This window comes from Budorcas taxicolor, chromosome 22, assembly GCF_023091745.1.
Source record: "Budorcas taxicolor isolate Tak-1 chromosome 22, Takin1.1, whole genome shotgun sequence".
In the NCBI taxonomy this organism is placed as follows: domain Eukaryota; kingdom Metazoa; phylum Chordata; class Mammalia; order Artiodactyla; family Bovidae; genus Budorcas; species Budorcas taxicolor.
Window position 1 is genome coordinate 53,163,893 of NC_068931.1, and position 21,221 is coordinate 53,185,113.

A 21,221-nucleotide genomic window follows, 5' to 3' on the forward strand; every position below is an offset into this window, starting at 1 on the left:
ATAGTGACATGTAATATATCTCATTTATTCTAATGTCAGTATTTAATTTGTTCTTAGGTACAGGTATTCTAATGAATTTCTACTGTAATGCAATATTGAAGTTTAAAAAGGTAGTTGGTTAGGTTGACATTGATTGATGAGTTCTTGCATAGATCGTGCGTCTGTTCAGAAATCTTTCCATTCTTTGAAGAAAAAGGTAACTGGGATAGAAATGGAGAGAAATTAGATGCAGTTTGCAACAAAATTATTGTCCAACTGAGAGGATCAGTGGTGATTATGAAAGACATCTTGGAAGTGATGAGTTATACACGTTAAGGTTCTTGACTGACATACCAAAATGTAATGAAATGGAAAGCTGAAGCTGATAACTGTATTGATTCCACATCTAATTTCTACTATTGAACATCTTTAAGTCTACCTTTTTCTCTTTCTGTCTCTGTCTAATATGCATATAATGAGTCACATGTAAAAGTGTATAAGTTATATTCAAGTATAGTTTATAGACATAAATCTGAATAAAGACATAAATATATGAAAATATACTTATGTGCTTATGTGTGTGTGAGCACACACAAAACAAACACACAGGCCTCTCTTAAAGTTATAATTCAAAAGGGAATAGGGAATTCAGGAATTTGAATTTATAACACTGCTGTGAAGAAAAGTAAGCATGTAATATCTTTTAGCTGTTTTGAACCAAACATATCTGCTCTTCCCTGCACATTTAAGCCAATCTATTAACACTGGATTGTAAAAATGAAAGTACAGTGTTTATTGCATGGCACCAAGCAAGAAGAATCCTAAAGGAAATCAGTCCTGAATATTCATTGGCAGGACTCATGCTGAAGCTGAAGCTCCAATACTTTGGCCACCTGATGTGAAGAACTGACTCATTGGAAAAGACCCTGAGGCTGGGACAGATTGAACACCAACTCCCAGAGCTTGCTCAAACTCATGTCCATTAAGTTGGCGATGCCATCCAACCATCTCATCCTCTGTTGTCCCCTTCTCCTACTGCCCTCAATCTTTCCCAGCATCAGGGTCTTTTCCAATGAGTCAGTTCTTCGCATCAGGTTGGCAAAGTACTGGAATTTCAGTTTCAGCATCAGTCCTTCCATTGAGTATTCAGGACTGATTTCCTTTTGGATGGACTGGTTGGATCTCCTTGCAATCCAAGGGACTCTCAAGAGTTTTCTCCAACACCACAGTTCAAAAGCATCAATTCTTTGGCCTCAGCTTTCTCTATGGTCCAACTCTCACATTCATGCATGGCTGCTGGAAAAACTACAGCCTTGGCTAGATGAACCTTTGTCAGCAAAGTAATGTCTCTGCTTTTGAATATGCTGTCTAGATTGGTCGTAACTTTTCTTCCAAGAAGCAAGCATCTTTTAATTTCATGGCTGCAGTTACCATCTGCAGTGATTTTGGAGCCCCCCAAAATAAAGTCTGCCACTGTTTCTACTGTTTCCCCATCTATTTGCCATGAAGTGATGGGACCAGATGCTATGATCTTTGTTTTCTGAATGTTGAGCTTTAAGCCAACTTTTTTCACTTTCCTCTTTAACTTTCATCAAGAGGCTCATTATTTCTTTTTCACTTCCGCCATAAAGGTGGTATCATCTGAGTATCATCTGAGGTTATTGATATTTCTCCCAGCAATCTTGATTCCAGCTTTTGCTTCATCCAGTCCAGCATTTCTCATGATGTACTCTGCATATAAGTTAAATAAGCAGGGTGACAGTATACAGTCTTGATGTACACCTTTCCCGATTTGGAACCAGTCTGTTGTTCCATGTCCAGTTCTAACTGTTGCTTCTTGACCTGCATATAGGTTTCTCAAGAGGTAGGTCAGGTGGTCTGATATTCCCATCTCCTTCAGAATTTTCCACAGTTTATTGTGATGCACACAGTCAAAGGCTTTGGCATAGTCAGTAAAGCAGAAGTAGATATTTTTCTGGAATTCTTTTGCTTTTTTCTATGATCCAACAGATGCCACAAACTAATAGCACCCATATAAAGAAGTTGAACATAACTGACACATGTTGTTTGTTCTGATGGCTCCACTCATAGGTCATTCCCTCTCTCCCACTCTTCTTGGGCCTCCTTATTCCTTTAGATATAACAATATTGAAATTAGGCCATTTAATAACCTTAGGATGGCTTCTAAATGTTCAATTAAAAGGAAAACCCAATTGATCTGGCAAACTGCATTATTCTCTAATTGTAAGAAAGTGCCCCAGCCGCCCCAGCCTTCAGTAACCACCACCCTGATGAGGCACCAAGAGCACAGCAGGACCCTATACCTGCAAAAGAATGATAATCCACTGAAGCCTCAGATGGTGGTTAGCCTTTTTTTTTTAAGCAATGAAGTGTTTTAAATTAAGATATGTACATTTTTAGACAAAATGCATGCTACATAATAGAATATATATTTATATATTTATAATAGAAAATATACTCTCTAATAGAATATAGTATAAACATAACCTTTCATGTTATGCCTTGGGGTGGCTTCCGTTATTATAATTGCTTTATTAGGGTGGCCTGGAACCTGACACACAACATCTCCAAGGAATGCCTCTAGGTCTGTACAGTTGTTTCTCAGTATCTGCGAGGCATTGGTTTCAAGGCTTCTCGTGGATACCAAAATCTGCAGAGGCTTGTATGCCTAGTTGCCCGGTCATGTCCAGCTCTTTGCAACTGTAGCCCACCAGGCTCCTCTATCCATGCAATTCTCCAGGCAAGAATGCTGGAGTGGGTAGCCATTCCCTTCTCCAGGGGATCTTCCTGAGTCAGGGATCAAATCCATGTCTCCTACATTGGCAGGTGGGGTTTTTGCTGCAAAGCCACCAGGGAAGCTCAGTCTAATCTAACCTAGTGGAATCTAATGTAAGCAAGTAACTCATTAATCAGTGCCAGTCTAGCCAACTACCTTTTTACATATAGGTATAGATATGCAGTCTTATGGGGCTTCCCAGGTGGTGCTAGTGGTAAAGAACCTGCCTGCCAATGCAAGAGACTTAAGAGACATGGATTTGATCCCTGGGTCAGGAAGATACCCTGGAGGAGGAAATGGCAACCCACCCCAGGAAATTTCTTGCCTGGACCAAGGATCCTAATACAGTCCATAAGGTTGCACAGAGTCAGACATGACTGAAGCAATTAGCACGCATGCAGCATACAGTCATATATATATATAAAATATTAAATATATAATATATGTATAGATATGCATATCTGTAGTATCTGCATGCCTGGATACAACCAACCTCAGATCAAAAATACTGAAAAAATATTTTTAGTGACTAAACAACATATTAGATTAGATTACATTAATTGCATGTATATTGTTATATATGATAAACATATATTTGATAATTCTTTGATGTTGTGATGTTTATATTTACTTAGGACAACATAAGATTATGGTATTTATCTTAATATATGAGAATGTTACAGAAAATCTACCAATTCAATCAAATCACAAAATAAAATATATTTTAAAACAAAAAGTTAAGGTATGAAGTAAGTTTGTTCTAAAATGCCACACTTTTTGAGAGAAAGACAGTTGAAAACTTTATACCAACTAGTTGAATGTTAGCTGTGAAACAAATAGTGTTGTGTGTGAATGCTTAATCTAAATGTTCTGAATGCTCCTTTTTTCTTCTGGTGGCTGTTATCTCTGCCTCAGATTCTTCTGGCTTCCAAAGCACACCTTTTTCCTCGATGGTGTCTAATGATCATTAGGAAAGGAGAATAATCCAATTGGTGACAGATCATTGGTATGGACACTACCAGTGTGTCCTGAATCCAAATTATGACACTTGCTTACTGCCTAATGATCCCCTGTTGGTAACTAAGAGAAGTCGCTCAGTCGTGTCCGACTCTTTGCGACCTCGTGGACTGTAGCCTACCAGGCTTCTCTGTCCATGGGATTCTCCAGGCAAGAATACTGGAGTGGGTTACCATTTCCTTCTCCAGGGGATCTTCCCAACCCAGGGATCGAACCCGGGTCTCCCACATTGGAGGCAGACGCTTTAACCTCTGAGCCACCAGGGAAGCCCAAGCCATAGATACATACAGACAAATTAAGCCATTGGCAGAGTGCACACAGACTCCTATGCATACAACAAACATGGACAAACATACCAACTTAAGTTCTCATGGGGTGTGTAGGAAAATGCAGTTTTCTCATCACTCAGAGTAATAATTCTGAATCAATGAAATCAAATGTGTTAGACTCTGTACTATGTTTTTAGGCTCGTGACTTACCATAGCATTTATATAAAGTCATTCATTCAACTCACATTTGTTGAATACTTTCTGTATACCCAGCCTTGTGCTTATCCCCATGAAGAAGACAGCTGCTCTTATTATTTGGGAAATTAAGCGTGGGTTTGGACCATTCTCTCGACAGCCAGGACACTCAGCAGCCTTGGCTGGAATCATCAGGGGAGAAGGATGACTAATGTTTGTTCTCGTGGGGGTGCTGTCTTGACTCTGCCTTGAGTCCCTGTAGACTCCTCTGCCACAGCGCCTGATGGAAGTGCTGATTCCCCCGTCTCAGAGTCACAACACATCCTCCCATCCCACACCCCACATGCCCCACGTAGCCCCCTTAGCTAGTCCTTCCGGATTCTCGGGGGGCTTGCTCTGGCTGCAGGGCTCATTTCTAGATTCTCTCCCAAGCCACACTAGGAGCCTCAGGAAACTCAGAGTGACACTGGCACTCCTTACACCCCTAATCTCTTGGCAAGTTTGCCACTGACTACATGTGATGGTGCAGGTGAAGTGCCAATTCATCTTCTGCCTCTTTCCTCAAATATTGAAGACAGTTTGAATTGTTGCCCATCACCCCACTGTGCTCCAGTGAAACAGATAGGCAGAAAGTCCCCAAACACTGCCTCCGCTTCCTTTCTTCTAGACACCTCCTGAAAACCTTCCTTGAATGTGTTACATCTCTCAGCAGGAGTGATGGCTTTGGAGTTTGGCTGTTTTAAAATCTGAATCTTTGCTCTCAGAATAAGCGTGTGGCTCAGCTAGTAAAGAATCTGCCTGCAATGCAGGAGACCTGGGTTCGATCCCTGGGTTGAGAAGATCCCCTAGAGAAGGGGAAGGCTACCCACTCCAGTATTCTGGCCTGGAGAATTCCGTGGACTGTATAGTTGATGAGGTCACAAAGAGTCAGACATGGTGAGTGACTTTCACTTCCACTTTAGTAGGCAATGCCCTTTCCACTTTAGCTGTGAGAAAGCAACAGAGAATACATTAAGTCCCATTCAGTTAATACTTTACCCATCAGTGGGCTGCAGGAATATGCTCTGTGGGAACTTTCACAATCCTGGTTACCTTACTTTCAACATGTATCTTTAGCAGGTCATTCAGTCTCATTGCTTCCGTGCCTTTCTCTGTCTGCCTTCCTTAGAAAGACAGTAGATCCCAAATCAGAAATACTCCTTCTTGAAGTGTTCGCATTGTCTTTGTGAATATAACAGTAATCAAAGAAACATGCAAGTTATTCATGTTTTTACTACTTACTGTTGTTAAAATATTGTACTTTGAAAATTCAGCTGAAGCATGTGTCCATGTGTGCTCATTCTGTCAGTCGTGTCCAACTCTTTGTGACCTTCTGTAGGGTCAGGACTGTAGCCTGCCAGGTTTGTCTGTCTGTGGGATTATTCAGGCAAGAATGCTGGAGTGGGTTGCCATTTCCTCCTCCAGAGGATCTTCCTGACCCAGGGATTGAACCCGTGACTCCTGGATCTCTTGCATTGACAGGCAGATTCTTTACCACTGAGCCACGTGGGAAGCCCCTCCAGTTGAAGAGTATCAGGAGGCACATTTGAGTTTGCTTTCTCTCCCCATGGAACAGAATGTCTCCTTTATTATAATACAGTTCTAACTGCATCGCTATAAACTGTGACACTGGCAAGACTCACCACTGTTTAACATTTGTCTACTAAAGTTCTGTTTGTGAAATCAAGGATTTCCATAGGAAAATTACTCCTTTATGGAAGAATACTGAGATGAGGACACTTTCATGAAATGTCTGTCAAAATACAACTGTTTGGGAGGCACAGTTCTCCCTTCAGAAGAAAGAAAGAACACATAGAAGAAGAAAGGGGAAGGCAAGAATAACCCCTACAGAGATGGATTAGAATGGGTGGCATCTCTAAGGAGTCATGAAAGATAGCATATGCATCTGTACATGTGACTATACATATGTTCCTGAGAGGTTTTGTCTGTATCTGTGTATACACATTCATGTGTTTGTTCTTCAGCCTAAGAACCTAGAGACTTTGTTAAAGAGCACAGTTCCAGTGTAGCATCTCCACACAGATTGTTTATGAGTTGCAAGCAGTGAAGCAGGGGACCAGAGTACAGGAGGACCACTTAACCCTATAGTGGAGAAATCGGACAGCACCTTGACCTAGTTCACAAGATTAACATAAGTGAGGGTTGAAAGATCTCAGGCCTCTGGATACGATGCCCTGAGAAGGACAACATGTTTCAGCCTGGGATATATAACCTAAACTCTATAGAAAGAAACAAAGACAAACCTAAAATGGAGAACGTTCTATTAGTTAAAATAGGACTATATTCTTCAAAAAATAAATGGCCTAAATGGTAAAGAAAGGCTTTGGAACAGTTTCAATATAAAACAGACTAAACCGATATAGTAGTGAAGTTCAAACTTGACCATAAGCTGGATCCTCGGCTAGAGATGAAAATGCTGCAAAAATGACAGCATAAATGCTGCATAAATGACATAAATAAACTACCAAGTCAGTTGACACTGTTTGAATACAAATGATGATTAGTTAAATATTGTTTTAATACAAAATGCTGAAGTTGACAGCTATATTATTCGTGTACACATTAATTCTTAAGAAATATGCACTAAAGAGTTTAGGGGTAAAGAGCCCTGATAAGTGTGGCCTAATCTGGACAGATAGATAGATAGATAATTGAGAGAGAAAATGATAGTTTATAGAACAAAGTGTTAACAATAGGTAGATCTGGATAAAGGGAACAAGGGTATTGTATGTACTATTCTCATTCTTCATGTTTTCTGTAGGCTAAAATTATTTCCATGTAAAATTTTTAAAGAGATTATTAATAACCACTTGGTAACCTGAAAAGGATGCAGTTGTCAGTAATAAGGATTCTTGGGATTTGAAGACTGATGGGGTAGTGTATGAAGGTGATATCAGTGCCAACCAGAACTCTTGCCTTTCCCAATCAACAGAAATTGATAAGAGGCCAATCATCCTTTGTTTCTTGAGGAGACTTTTAGCCAGGTGCAAGCATTGCAGCAAAGGGACTCAGGTCCCAGCCTGTCTCAGCAGAAAATACTTGCTTTGAGTATTCCTCCCCCACCCCAAAAGTGTGAGCAGTAATGCCTTAAGGAGCTGGGTTCCATGGAACAAATTCTGAAAATGATCCGGAGACCCAGGTTCCATGCCGATCTAAGAAGTCTATCATTGGATGTCATGTCAGCTGGGGTTTCACATGATATTTTGCTATGGAAGTTCAGACTCAGAAGAGATTGATTAGAGGCCTAGAATGTATATCTGTCCAAAGCTAGGTGGTATCTAAGGCTGGCGGGGAATACACAGCATGTTTAAGTTAAAGTCATTGCTATGCTTGCAATAATGGGCTATTTATTTATTTTGGATTGCAGTAATTAGCATGGTTATTGCATTTACCATTTGCAAACCATATATTCAAGGCTTATGAGCAAATAAAAAATTGTGAAGAAATTAAAAATTTGCATATCTAAAATGAAGGATTTTCTTAACTCATTTCATAGCCTCATCTCACCTGATCTTATGTTAGGCTTTGTATAGTCTTTAATAAACAAGCTTTTTATCCTTGATTAAGTAAAGTAATAGTTGCAAGAGTAAATGGAATGCCAGAAAGTAAAATTGAAATTAAATCTTGAAATTAATTTAAAGGACCCAGATTTGGGCAAGATTGTAAAATGATGAATTCAATAAAGACAGTGCGGTAAATTATCCATGACCGTACTGCCTACTTGACTTATAAGCAGGACCATGATGTACAAGTACTCTAATTGTGTTTCCTCTTTTCCTTCTGCAGTTAGCAACACACAGGCAAAGGCATACTGGCAAAGGAGAAAATTCTCCATACTAAGACTTTAGAAAGAATCCCACTCTTATTCAGCCATTACGCTAGTCATTTAGACTCCTTGACCAGTTTCCTCAACTGTTAAATGAAATAAGTAATTTAGATTAATAACGTAAGCCCTGTTCTGAATTGTCAAATGAATGATTCTAAAATTTCAGTACTTTCTATTTGTTTTCCTTGTGTTTACATTCTTATACTATATAATTCTAAAAATAGTACATGGTGCTATATTTCCTTAAACTGTGACAGCTGTAATTCTGTTTGTTTCGAGAAAGAGAACCTACTTGTACTAATCAATTTCTCTTGTAAACAGTGCAAGTTCCAGGGCCAGTAGAAAACCTGCAAGCTGTGTCGACCTCACCTACCTCAATTCTTATTACCTGGGAACCCCCTGCCTATGCAAACGGCCCAGTGCAAGGTTACAGATTGTTCTGCACTGAAGTGTCCACAGGAAAGGAACAGGTAGGCGAGAGAACGGGCCCCACTCCTACACCTCTGGGAGAAACTGCAGGAGAACCGCAGGCTCTTGATATAAGCCAGTATCCAGCACATTAATTGGCTAGCCGGTCAGTTTTAAAGTAACTGGTATTGAAAATGTAAAGTAATTGAATTCTGGTGGGCAAATGGGCAATGAGGTGAAATCAATAAAAAAGGATGCCGATGTTTTGTTTGAATATATAGCAGTCTGGGCCAGGATACCTTTGAATAAGCCGATCTGATCCCAGAAAAATATTTGCATTTCAGTCCTTATCCTAAGAGATGATCAGTCATATTCGGTGACCTCAGTGAAATTGCTTTTTCACTCACGTATTTAATGTTAGTTCTGGCTTCTTGTTGTTTTCTGTATACTTTACTCCTGAAGACCACGTTTCTCCTTTCATTTTGCTTCTAATCTGTGGTTAGCACAGATCCTGGAAAATAAGCAAATTAGATTTTCAAATAAAAGTAAATGAACCTTTATGGAGACACATGAAACTGGACGATTCTGTTTTGTTAACATGTGTATGACTATTGAGATGTTTACTTCCTGAGTCTCAACTTCATGTAACGAAAGACACATAGCTAGTGGGTAGTTAAATAGGAAGGGCCCAGAAGTGATCTTGAGATACTGGTGTTCTTAAGATGTGAAGTCTGCCCAGCATAGTGTGGTCCTCATACTTTCACATACTCTGCAGGATAGATATTTTTCATTAAAAAAAAAAAATTTGCATTAGTTCTATCCACAGCAGTTCCTAGGTATATCATGAGAGTGATTAAGAGATCCTCCTTTGCAATCAGTCATTCCATGTTTGTTTACTGTTCCCAAGCTATTTCGCTCTTATTTTCAGCTTTCTATTCTACCCTTTTTCCTACACATTTTAGTTCTTCAATAACACATTTTACCGATCTATTTAAATAATATGACCCAAGATAAATGTGAGTGTGAGAATCATTGGGAAGAGTGACATAATGGGTCTTCTGGAGCAAACTGGCTCTCATTTCTCAGTGAACTTCACCTCCAGCACCTCATTTCTCCAGCTGTGAAGTGCTGAAAAGAATTCCAACTTAACCTCCCAGCATTTTGAGAGAGAATTAATGTAGCAAAGTATCTGTCAGTTTCAAGAGCCATGAGTGTATTTCAGCAGGAGAAGGAAGAATTCTATTGCTTCTTGGGAAATTAGTCCATTTCGGGTACAGGAGCAACTGTTCCTGTGGCTTCACGAGCTGCCTTCTGCCTGTCAGAGTTTTGGTGTGGGTGTTAATACAACACACTAGTCAATGTATTGGCTGGTGTTAAACCAATTGGAACTTAATGACTGTGAAGACAGCATGGTGTTAATTTAACTAGGAGTCTGCAGAGGGCTTCGCTCTGTAGTGGAGGAGTGTGTGTCCCCATTTCGGTTTTATAACAACTCATAATAAGGCTAGAGTGTTGCTTTGTGAATGAGAGTCTACTATCAATTCACTGATTGCTCAGAATGGCTGCCATTTCTGCTTTAACGTGCCTCCTGAATAAGTTTTGGTGTTTTATGTCTCCAGAATATAGAGGTTGATGGGCTATCTTATAAACTGGAAGGCCTGAAGAAATTCACAGAATATAGTCTTCGATTCCTAGCTTATAATCGCTATGGGCCAGGAGTATCTACTGACGATGTGACGGTGGTTACGCTTTCTGATGGTAAGTTATAGACAGTGGAATTTGACTCACTTATTTGTTATAATAATGAAATAATATTGAATGCATGTGATAGATTCCGTGCTCAAGGGGTCCTAACTAAAACTTCATGAAATAGACTAACGTACATTAGAAATTTGGCTTATTCATCCAACCACTTATTACAGTCAAATTTAAACTTTGAAAAGGTATATACACTCTGAATCAGAATGTCCTAATTAGTCATTTTCAAGGTGTGACTACTGCCTAAGAGCTCAAAATAATTTTTTTTGTGTGTTTTCCTTTATTCCTATAAATACAAACACATTTGTGCATGTGTGTGGGCTAATTTACATCATCATCTTTTGTTTCTCCTTCTAAACAGTGGTAGGTGATTAAATGTGTTTAAACGATGGACAATCCTCCTACATATACCTCTAATTAAAAAAAAATCATGCAGATTTAGGCCAAATAACCCAATATTGAAAGTATTAAAACTGAACCTGAAAATTTATATTTTACCTTTACCTTGCCTAGCAATTGAAAGATCAGACATAGTTTTTAATGCCATAAAAAAGAAGAAATCTTAATGAAATAGACGAATTTGACAAAGCAGTAGCAGAGGTAACTAGAGATCTAAGAAACAGATGATAATGAAATGTTAGAAGTTTAATGAAAAGTGAAAATAAAGCATAGCAGAGTTTATGATATGAGGCCAGTGACAATTCAGGCAGGTGCAGAAATGCAGAGCTGTGACCTCTATGAATATTAAAAAGGTGGCAAGCTATTTCTTTTCAACAACAGTTTCCATGTTGGTGTGTGTAATTCTATAAATTATTGATCTTTTGAATTTCAAAGAATGACTTCAGTTTGCGATTCATTCGCCAATCCACCATGCTTTAATCTCAGAAAGTATCTGGGTAAATACTTCACACAACATCAGTGAAATGAGGAAGCACATGCATGTTCTGAAGAACAGTGCAAAGGAGACACAGGAATAATGTTCATTTGCAATTTCAATATAAAAAATATATATCTGACACTGCTTTGGTATCATTTTTAATGTAATTCCTAAGCTCATTCATCGGATTCTGTTATTGAAGACAGAACAGAATATTTATTGGCAGAATAAATTACTTCACAACTTATAATTATAAAAATAAAAGGAAAACAAATGAAAATGAATATTTTACATAATTTATGTAGATTTCTTTCACACTCTGAATGTAATACTGTGGCCTTATTCTCTACTTTGGTTTTAAATGTCATAAGTGAGAAAGATAGATTATTACTCATTAATCCAAGACTTGTTATCTAGAAGTGTTGCAACATTTAGGATTTAGAAAATGCCTGTCATTTAAATAAAAGGATTTCATGACCCTCATTCAGCAAGCATCACTGTGCCAGAGGCCCCCTGCTCCCCTCTGTCAGATGCATTTGATACAGAAAGCACGCACTCCAGGGGCACCTAGGACTGGGCATTCTGACTTCATCTGCATTCATCTTTACAATCACTTCATCTCTTTTACTTCAGTTTGATGGCCTTTCCTCTCTACTGAAGCTCTCCATGCTGAGGTCACATGAAGATGAATTTAATTATAATTATAGTCACCCACTTCCTAGTTGTACTTAATAAAGCCATATTCTCCTTGACTTTCTAGATGTTATAAAAGGCAGATATTGTGAAAATTAAGTGGCGAATCCATATAAGAACCTGAAACATGAGCATGGCATATATTTAGATGTTTAATAAATGTTGTTATGCCAGTGTCTCTCTTTCTTATTATTCTAAATGTTCCTTAAATGTGAGGTGATATTATATTCATCTCTATATCCCTCCTTACTCAGTAAATATTTGTTGAATTACTCAGGCAGTTCAGCCAAACCTGTGCAAATGTTTGTAAGTATAGACTCATCTTTAGGACTTCCTATTTGTGAGACTAATTTAATGTATAATTATGTCGACATATGTGTGTTACAGAGACCTTTATATTTCTTATAAAGCCCTAGAAATTCTTACCAAAAAATTATTTTGGGCCCATAGAAAAATTGAGTTAAAAAAAAAAAATGAAATGCCAACTGTTTTTCTGAATTATCCCAAAAGTATTCTTGTTATGCTAAGATGCTTATAAAAATTTTTTTATTCTAATAAATTGTCATTTCTAATTTAGCTCCCCTTTGTTTCTCTGGGAAGAAACATTGTTATTGTTCAAATTCCTCCATCCAGTGTGTCATTGGTTTATGATATTCTACTTTTTCAGACCCTTGGGATTGTAGATGTCTACTAAAAAAGATGCACAAGTTGAGAGTTGTGAGTTAGTTTATTTGGGGTCAAAATCAGGACTGCAGCCCAGGAGACAGCACCTCAGATAGCTCTGAGAGACTGCTCCAAAGCGACAGTGGGGGAAGGTAGATATATAAGGTTTTGGCGAAGGGGGAGTTGAATATCATTAAGCACTTGTTTTATAGAAACTTCCTTTGCTAGTCATGAGGATCTGATGTCACCATGAAGGGATTTAGTGCTTCTCTAGATATGAGGAGATGCAAGGATTGAGATCATAAAATCAGTTCCTAAAAATATCCAACTCTAAAGACCTGTCCCACCAGACTCCCTGGAGCACAGAGGGCCTCACTCCACCCTGAACTCCCTCAGAGGCTACTGAAGGTTAATAGCTGCAGGAGCATAGGGTTCAGTCTCCTCGAGGCAGATGGCGAATGCCCTTGTTGTTAAGTCTGTTGGTGATGCTCTTGGCAAGGGCCAATTTGTAGTTGGCATAAAGCATCAGTCTAGACAGTCTAATATTTAGTACAGACTGTGAGTAGATTAGCCAGTTGGTTCCAATGTACTATCTCTTGAACTAGTTGACATAAATAGGTTATTGATAGGTTTTATGAATTAATGAGCATGTATTTGCATCCATGCCAACTTGCCCTATGTCGAAAGGTGTAAGGACCAGATTTCCTGGGCAAACTCAACTATAGGAATGTGCTTCTTACTTTTATCAATAATATTTCTTGACTATTTATTAGTGCAAGACCCAGCTCCACGTACTTCACAACACTGTATTTTTTCCTACTTTGTAGATGACAAGACTAAGATAGAAGTCATAAATGCTAGTAAGCAGCAGAGCCAGGTCATGGAAGCTAGTTAGTAAAGAAGGAAGATTCAGTGTGGAAAAATGTTGAGTTTCTCTTATTCTACAATAAATGTCTCATATTAGTTCCCTCAAGAAAAGTGCTTAGTTATATATATATAATTCTTTCAATCCACAAATTATGTGTATAGGACAGCTCAGGCTTGCTAAGGAGAGGAATTCAAGTGACTATATGACTCATTTACAAATGTGGAAACTTAATCTACTCCACAGAATGCTTCATCACCATGTGCCTAAACCAGTATGTTCCACTGTATTAAGAGGAGTTTCCAGATCAAATGACTCTGATTGGCTTTAATGAACTTATTGTAAATGATAAAGTACTTGACATTTTGAAGAGAAAAGCAATGAGCTATGTCCTTCCCCTCTGCTTCATGAAACAAGGAAGCATTGTCAAATAAGACAAATAAAGTCCCAATAGATAAATGTTGAATTCCACTCGCTTTCACTAATCCTATTATTATCTATTTATTTGTAAATACTATGAAAATTGATAGTGAAAAGGAGGAAATAATAACTAAAAATACTATAGAAAACATTGTTCACTTTCTTTCCTGACTGTGTAAAGCAAGAATAGCCAGTTGTGCTATCATGGAAAAGTAAGAGAAATTTGTATTGTAAAAAATAGACAAAATTCATCAACACCATTGTGATAAGTACACCTTTGGGACTTGATGGCTTTAAATTCCTAATACAGAAAATTATCAGATTGTGGTAGTTTACTCTTTTTCTTGTATATTCTTGGCCTTCTAAGATGAGCTAAATATCATTTGTAAGCTTTTATTAAAAGGACATTTAAGGGTTACATATTGATTAGGATAGCACCTAGAATAAAATGTATGATAAATTTAAGATATCTTCCCTTTCCTTCAAAAATCTGTTACAATTATAATATAATTGTTTAATATATAATACTGTATAATATAATGTATAATATAATATATAATGTAAATATTATAGTATCAGATAAAACATAAATGAGGTATTTTTCATGTTTGTGATTTGTTATAGTTTAATATTAAGACTTTATTTCCAATCTTCACTTTTAAAGAATTGCATTTCTGGTAATCTGTGCAATTATATGATTCAGAACATAGTATTTTTTTTTACTCTGTACCTATTTTAATTTTTATTGTGCTGTAGAGTAATTTGAATGTGGGTCATATTAAATTATTCCTCACTGTGAGAATGTAATTTTTTTTTTTAGTTCTGATCACTTTAATTGTTATTTCCAGCCTATCTTTAATCTTGTTGGTAGTCACTTAGAAAGCTTTGTATCTATTAAAACAGCGTATGTTTAGCCCTCATAAGGAGTTCCGCTTCTACCAGTATTTCCGCTCCTAGGTATATAATGAAGGAAATGAGTGTAATTGTCCAGCAAAAGCACACACTAAAATTTTCAGAGCAGTTTTATTCTCATAACTCCAAACTAGAAATTGATCCAAATGTCATTCATCAGTAGAATAAACAAATATAAATTAGGGTAATTATATAATGCTATAGGCCAGGCAAACAAAAAACTATTGCTACTTGCAACAATATGAATGAATCTCAAGAAATAACAATTATCCAAAGAAGCCAGCCTAGGGGAGGAAAAAGACAACAACTATGGCTTTGTTTTTAGTGAGCTCAAAATAAACTAATTTCTGGAGTTAGAGGTCGTAAAAGTGGTGGCTACTATCAGAAAGATACTGACAGAAAAGGGACACAAGTGAGCTTTCCAGAAAAAGATACAGAAAATGATATGGATAATGTTCTATATCTTGATCTAGGTGGCATTTAAATGGAAACACACACACACTATTTTATCCAGTCATAGATTCTGAAAGATTTGTGCATTTTCTTATATGTTATAGCTTAATTTAAAAAATAAATTCACAAAAATAATAAACATTTTTATTGTTGAGCAAATTTATTCATCAGAACCCTAAATGTGAAAACTATTTTACTATAATCTTATAATCTTTCTATTAATTGATTCATTCAACAAATATTTGCTAACTGTGCCCCATGTGCTTGACACACATCAATGTTGGGCATGCAGCATCAAAAGGACAAAATTTCTGGCTCCTCTGAGGGTTATATTCTCTATTTTATAAGAAAATAATAATATAATCAAATGAAATTTTAAAATAAAATCTATCTTGTAAATAATGGAATATCTTTTTGAAAGACTACTTGTTGACCTAATTCATGAACAAGCCTCTGGTAAACATTTTATCACAAGTTACATTGATATTAACTTTTATCATGTACGAAGACAAGAAGTTCAAAGTCAAAACAAAATAAGTGATTATAATTCCCATCATGTACAGAAAGGTCCAAGAGCTAATATTTGAGTAAGTATTCATTTTTTCATTTAATTATAGAGTCAGTAAATATTAACTGAATGGCAGTTTGGAGGATATAAAGATTAATCAGACATATATCATGTCTTCATAGTGATTCTTTTTCAGAAGGCAAAACCACAGTAGGACATAAATAAATTCAGGGTAAATACAAGTACACCAGGAAAACAGATACTGTCCAAGTTCAAATTAAGGAAGAGAAACGTAACAAAAATAGCACTTAAAGTTTTGAGGATGCTGAAAGCATTTTTTCCCTATTAAATTTTACAATTTGTCATGAAAAGAATACTCAGATTCATATATAGTAAGCATTTACTGAATTGAAGCATTTACTCAAGCTACTTATATTTCTGTTGTGGGGCAGAAATCTTTAATTTTTTTATGATTCACCCATTACATCCAGAACAGTACTTGACATATATGAGTCGTTCAGTGAATGGCTGTCTTAGAATTACCAACATGATAGAATATTCACTTTTTGATATAGTAAATATCCATTTAAAAGTATTATACAGAAGGCTGTCCATCTTCTCCTACCTTCCGTGAAGGAGCGCGACAATTGAAATGCAAGTAGGTGAAACAGAATACCTAGAAAACTCACAAAGAAAAAGAAATTGCTCCCTTGTTAATAGAATTCACTCACCAAATGCTCTCCGGTAACCTGCTTGCATCTGTGACACACGGGTTTAATTACAAAGTGTGAAAAGAAAGGGGATGTGTTTCTTCTTTTCACTTTTTAGGGGATAATAAAGTTTGCATTAAAGGGATTAAGCAACAAGGGTGACCATTAGAATGACATATTTCATCATAAAAGCATGCAGGTCCTGAAAAGCCCAATATCTTAAGCCTTTAAAACCACTCCAGGAAATCTCCTGTGTGATTTTATTGGTTCCTCTGGGAAGGTTATCACCAGGAAGCTGTAATTAAATGGCAGTATTTAGTATCACTGCAGGTGCTTTCTTGCCTAAGTGTTTTGGAGGCTCCCTAGATGAATAACTGGCCCACCAAGTGAGAAAAATATAAACAAATGCAGTTATTTTCCATCTCTCCAGGAAAATATTGAAGTGCCACCTAGAATCACCTACCTAATTATTCTTACAAACTGAAAAATATGTGCTTTCTCTTTTCAAAGAGGGTTGGGGTTTCTCTTTCATGACTTTGTCAATAACTGATCTCACCTTGTTTGATTTATTCTAGTGCCAAGTGCCCCGCCTCAGAACGTCTCCTTGGAAGTAGTTAATTCGAGGGTGAGTTGTGGAAATGTTTACTACTTCCTTACCTATACATGTGTAACTTGCGGTCACCCAGCTATACTGCCTGGGGTGGATGGCGGCTCCCATGTGAGCAAATGTTTCAAAACAACACAGTGAGTGGCATTAATCCCATGTCCTCCGCCACACTTGAATTAAACAAAAAGGTTTTTTTTTCTAGTATACTTCATTCTGTAAATGTTTTAACGATTAAAGGTTATTCCATTAAGTAACAGAGTTATCTACTCACCTATATTTATCAGTACAGGACATTATGTGCTGGGTGGAAAACTTGAATGTGGGAATGAAAAAAAGCAACTTCAAGAGGTGGGATAGAGAGAGACCTTGTTTCCTGGTAGATTTGGTTAGAACCAACTATTTCATCATCATCCCTCTTCTCTTATAGACATGGAGGGCTGTTCTTGGGGTCTGATAAGGTTATATTTATGAAGCAGTGTTTCTCAGTGATGAATGTTTTCCTGGCCTGAAAAGTTGATGTAACTTTCAAAAGGGCTTAAATTAGGCTGGGTATAGCTAAAGATAAGGAGTTTAACACCAGAATCAATTTTCTGGAAATCTCTCTTTATTTCGAGTGTGTCTCACTCAGCCTTGGAAACAAGCCTAAGCCGTGCGGTAGACTGCTCTGGCTTCCTTCTTTCATTATCTGATCGTGTGTGCCCAAGGAAGTAATTTCACTCTCCCTGGACCTCAGTGAGGAGGTTGGCCTAACTGGTCTCCAAGCTCTAGAAGACAACGGGGAAATTTAATGTGTCTTAGAGAAAGTCGTACTTTGGTATTTAATCCTAGCTTTCCCTTTTAGTAACTGTATCTGATGTTAGAAAATCTCCAACCTGAATAAGCCCCAGCTTCTATTATATATTTGTGTAATGTGAATGTCAATTCTTCCCTCATTGATTTGCCATGAGGAAGTAGTAATATACCATATGCAATGGATCTAACTTAGTATCAGTAGTTACTACTTCATTCAGTGTAGAATTCCTTGCCGTATTTTGCAGATGCCTCTGATGAAGTCATAGTCTGTGATTTTGATCAGATTTACCTCTGTCAAATGAATTTATCTTTTGGAGCTAATGAAAAAATGTCTCTAGAAAATGGTTACCCTTTATATTTTTAGACACTAATTGCATGCAAATGAATGAAACAAATTTAAACTTAGAAGGAAGAAAACTAAGTGAATTAAAGGAGAAAAAATTAGCTAAAGGGAAATAGCCAGAAATAGACATTACCCTAAAAGTGACATTATTATTTACAACAACATTAACTGTTTTATAGCTGTGCTGTTCTTATTAAGAGATTGCCAAATCAAAGTCAAGTAGATTTTAACAATTCTTGCAGGTTGCCATTGAGTGAATCTTGGAGACCATATTGTAGTTTCTCTTGTTTAAATGACTCATTTTTATTAGACTTTCACCCTCTGTATATCTTTCCTCCAGGACAGCACATAGAAATTGATATAAGCTCTTTTCACATGTGTATGCTCATATCCCATAAAAGTCTGCTTCAGCACAGGATAAATGTTTTCCTCTGAATGTGAATAAGGCATTACTGAATGACTCTGGATGCTATCTTTGAATATGAATTTATTACTTTCCTATAAAAGGGAATTCCTGGATTGCAAAATTGACTTTTCAACTGATGTGTGTGTATATATATACACACACAAATATCATAGGCCGTACTCTTCTATACTCTGCAGTGTTTGCAGCAAGCAAATATTACTATTCCTGATTCTGTCCTCCTGAATTTATCTTCGTAGCATTGCACTACCAGAAAATTTAACTTGCTCATTAGCTTTTCAGAATGAACACAGCAGAGCAAAATACTGGAAACCTTCCTACTCTCTCCCTTCCTCTCTCTATTATCTTCTTTCCTAGCTTTTAAGGAATTATAAATTATTTTTCTTAGATTGTTACCAAGAGGAAAATAACTGGGTGATCAAACACTGTTTTGTCATCCCCAATATGTTGATACAGAGAAAAACACTAACCATATTCTATTTTGATATACTTTTCTTTAAAAGAAAAGCTCTCAAATATACTGATATTTGTTCCTAATGATTAACATTTCCAGGAAAAATGCTTGTTTAAAAAGAAACTTTGTAGTTGAAAAATTGGCATATTCTTTTTGACCAATAGAATTATGAATTTTATGGGATTTTTATTTAATATAGTAAGAAGAATCATACTTTAAATTTTTATCTATATCATATCAGCAATTATGGAACTTTTGATTAACAGTCAATGAGGAAATGTCTTGGTGTTTGCACACAGCTGGCTAGGATTTCTGTACATAGAACTGAGAAGTGACTACAAGGTATGAGAGTTTCGTTTATAGATATTTGTTATGGTATGGCCATCTATAAGCCAACTGGACCAAAAATCATATTACAGGACATGCGGAAAAAAATGGTCCTAATACACTGAGATAAAGGACCCAAGGAGTTTTTTGGTCCAGCATAGTAGATTGCTTTTTATAAAACTAACCATAAAACAGACTGGATTCCTTTTCTATATGCCATCTGTGAACACGTGTTATTTTGAAGGAACGGCTTGACCTATAGATATTATTTTTAGTTAATGGTTATGATTAGATGGTTATTTTTCTTATACTACTTTTTTTAACAAGAAATAATATCTTCACTAGAAAAGATAAAATAGTGACTTACTGTTTGTACTTTAAAGTGCAACTTTTTGTTAGCAAAATTTTCTTAAGATTTTATTTTGAAAACTATTATTAGAAGAAATAAATATTACAACTTAATTAATTGGTTGGTATATAATGTACAGCTTGTAGAATTCAAAGGGCTTATTAAGTTGGCACTTGACTGTTTTCCTTTATTTCAACACAGAAGTTCTCAGAATAAGACCATTTAGGGTATACTGAGATTCAAGGTATTCATGGTGTTTGGACTCTTTCAGTAGCTCTCTGAGATCTTGAAAAGTCACTGTGTCTTGGTTTCATTTATTAATTTAATGTTACTCTACACTTAGTGTATATCGTGTGTGTGTGTGTGTGTGTGTGTGTGTGTCTGTGTCTGTGTGTGTGTGTGTGTCTGTGTGTCTGTGTGTCTGTGTGTCTGTGTGTGTGTGTGTGTGTGAATACAAAGCTAGGGACCTAACTCAGTCTTCCCCTTCATGGAACTCACAGTTTATTAAGAAAACATGGGAGAGAAAATTCAGCTTTCATCTAACCACATTTAATCTGTTGAAACTCTTCAAAGCAGACATTTTATCTTCCTTGATAAGATGATAGAGCTGGAGAGAATCTCTAAAATCTCTCATGGCTTCCAAACATCTCTGACTGTATTTTCACTTGTTATACATTTTCTGAATCATTTTATCTTTACAGAATTTGAGAAAATGGCACAGGTGTATTGATTAACTCACATGGCCAGGTATTTATCAGCTGAGCATGATGGGGTGATTACAAGGAAAGTGAAAGTGAAATCGCTCAGTCGTGTCCGACTCTTTGCAGTCCCATGGACTGTAGTCTACCAGGCTTCTCTGTCCATGGGATTTTCCAGGCAAGAGTACTGGAGTGGGTTGCCATTTCCTTCTCCAGGGGATCTTCCTGACCCAGGGATCAAACCCAGGTCTCCTGCATTGCAGGCAGACGCTTTACCCTCTGAGCCACCAGGGAAGCAAGGAAAGAAGCACTAAATCCAAATAAGAAAAAAAAAAATACTGTAAAACACCAGGCACGGATCATTGTGCACATTTAGAGTCTTCAAGCACAGAATTTAGATTTCTCTCATTACATCACCTTTACACCTCTCCACTGTTGAAATTCTTATCCTTCATCTATGTGGGTGTCATTTTGCCCACCCCTGAAAGGGTTACCCAGTTAGTCACTCAAAGTTCAATAGTATGTGATATAAACCACTACAACAGTAAAATATATGACCGGTTATCTTTTTTAATCTTAAGGCATTTCATTTCCCCATGTTTCAGCATAATTTGGCATGCTTTAATAACTTGAAAATTAGTTTAGCAATCATGAAATTCCCTTTACCCAGAAACTACCCAAAGGGAGAATTAAAATAGCAATTTCCAACTTCAGAAAGCAAACTGATCATTTTGGTCCCAGATGTTTTACTGTCTTTTAAAATGTGATTAATTAATTAATACTTTATTAACACAGGGGAATCTTAAGAATTGTATCA

At 36.9% G+C, this 21,221-nt stretch overlaps 1 protein-coding gene across 1 annotated transcript in view; it reads left to right on the forward strand.

The window, feature by feature from the left end:
- The window catches only part of DCC (DCC netrin 1 receptor), an 827,169-nt gene that overhangs the window by 462,772 nt on the left and 343,176 nt on the right, over positions 1-21,221 (forward strand). Inside the window, exons 10-12 of the mRNA XM_052660382.1 lie at positions 8,465-8,613; positions 10,171-10,309; positions 16,986-17,035. Of these exons, the coding sequence (XP_052516342.1) occupies positions 8,465-8,613; positions 10,171-10,309; positions 16,986-17,035 (338 nt within the window). The remainder of the gene's footprint in view (positions 1-8,464; positions 8,614-10,170; positions 10,310-16,985; positions 17,036-21,221) is intronic.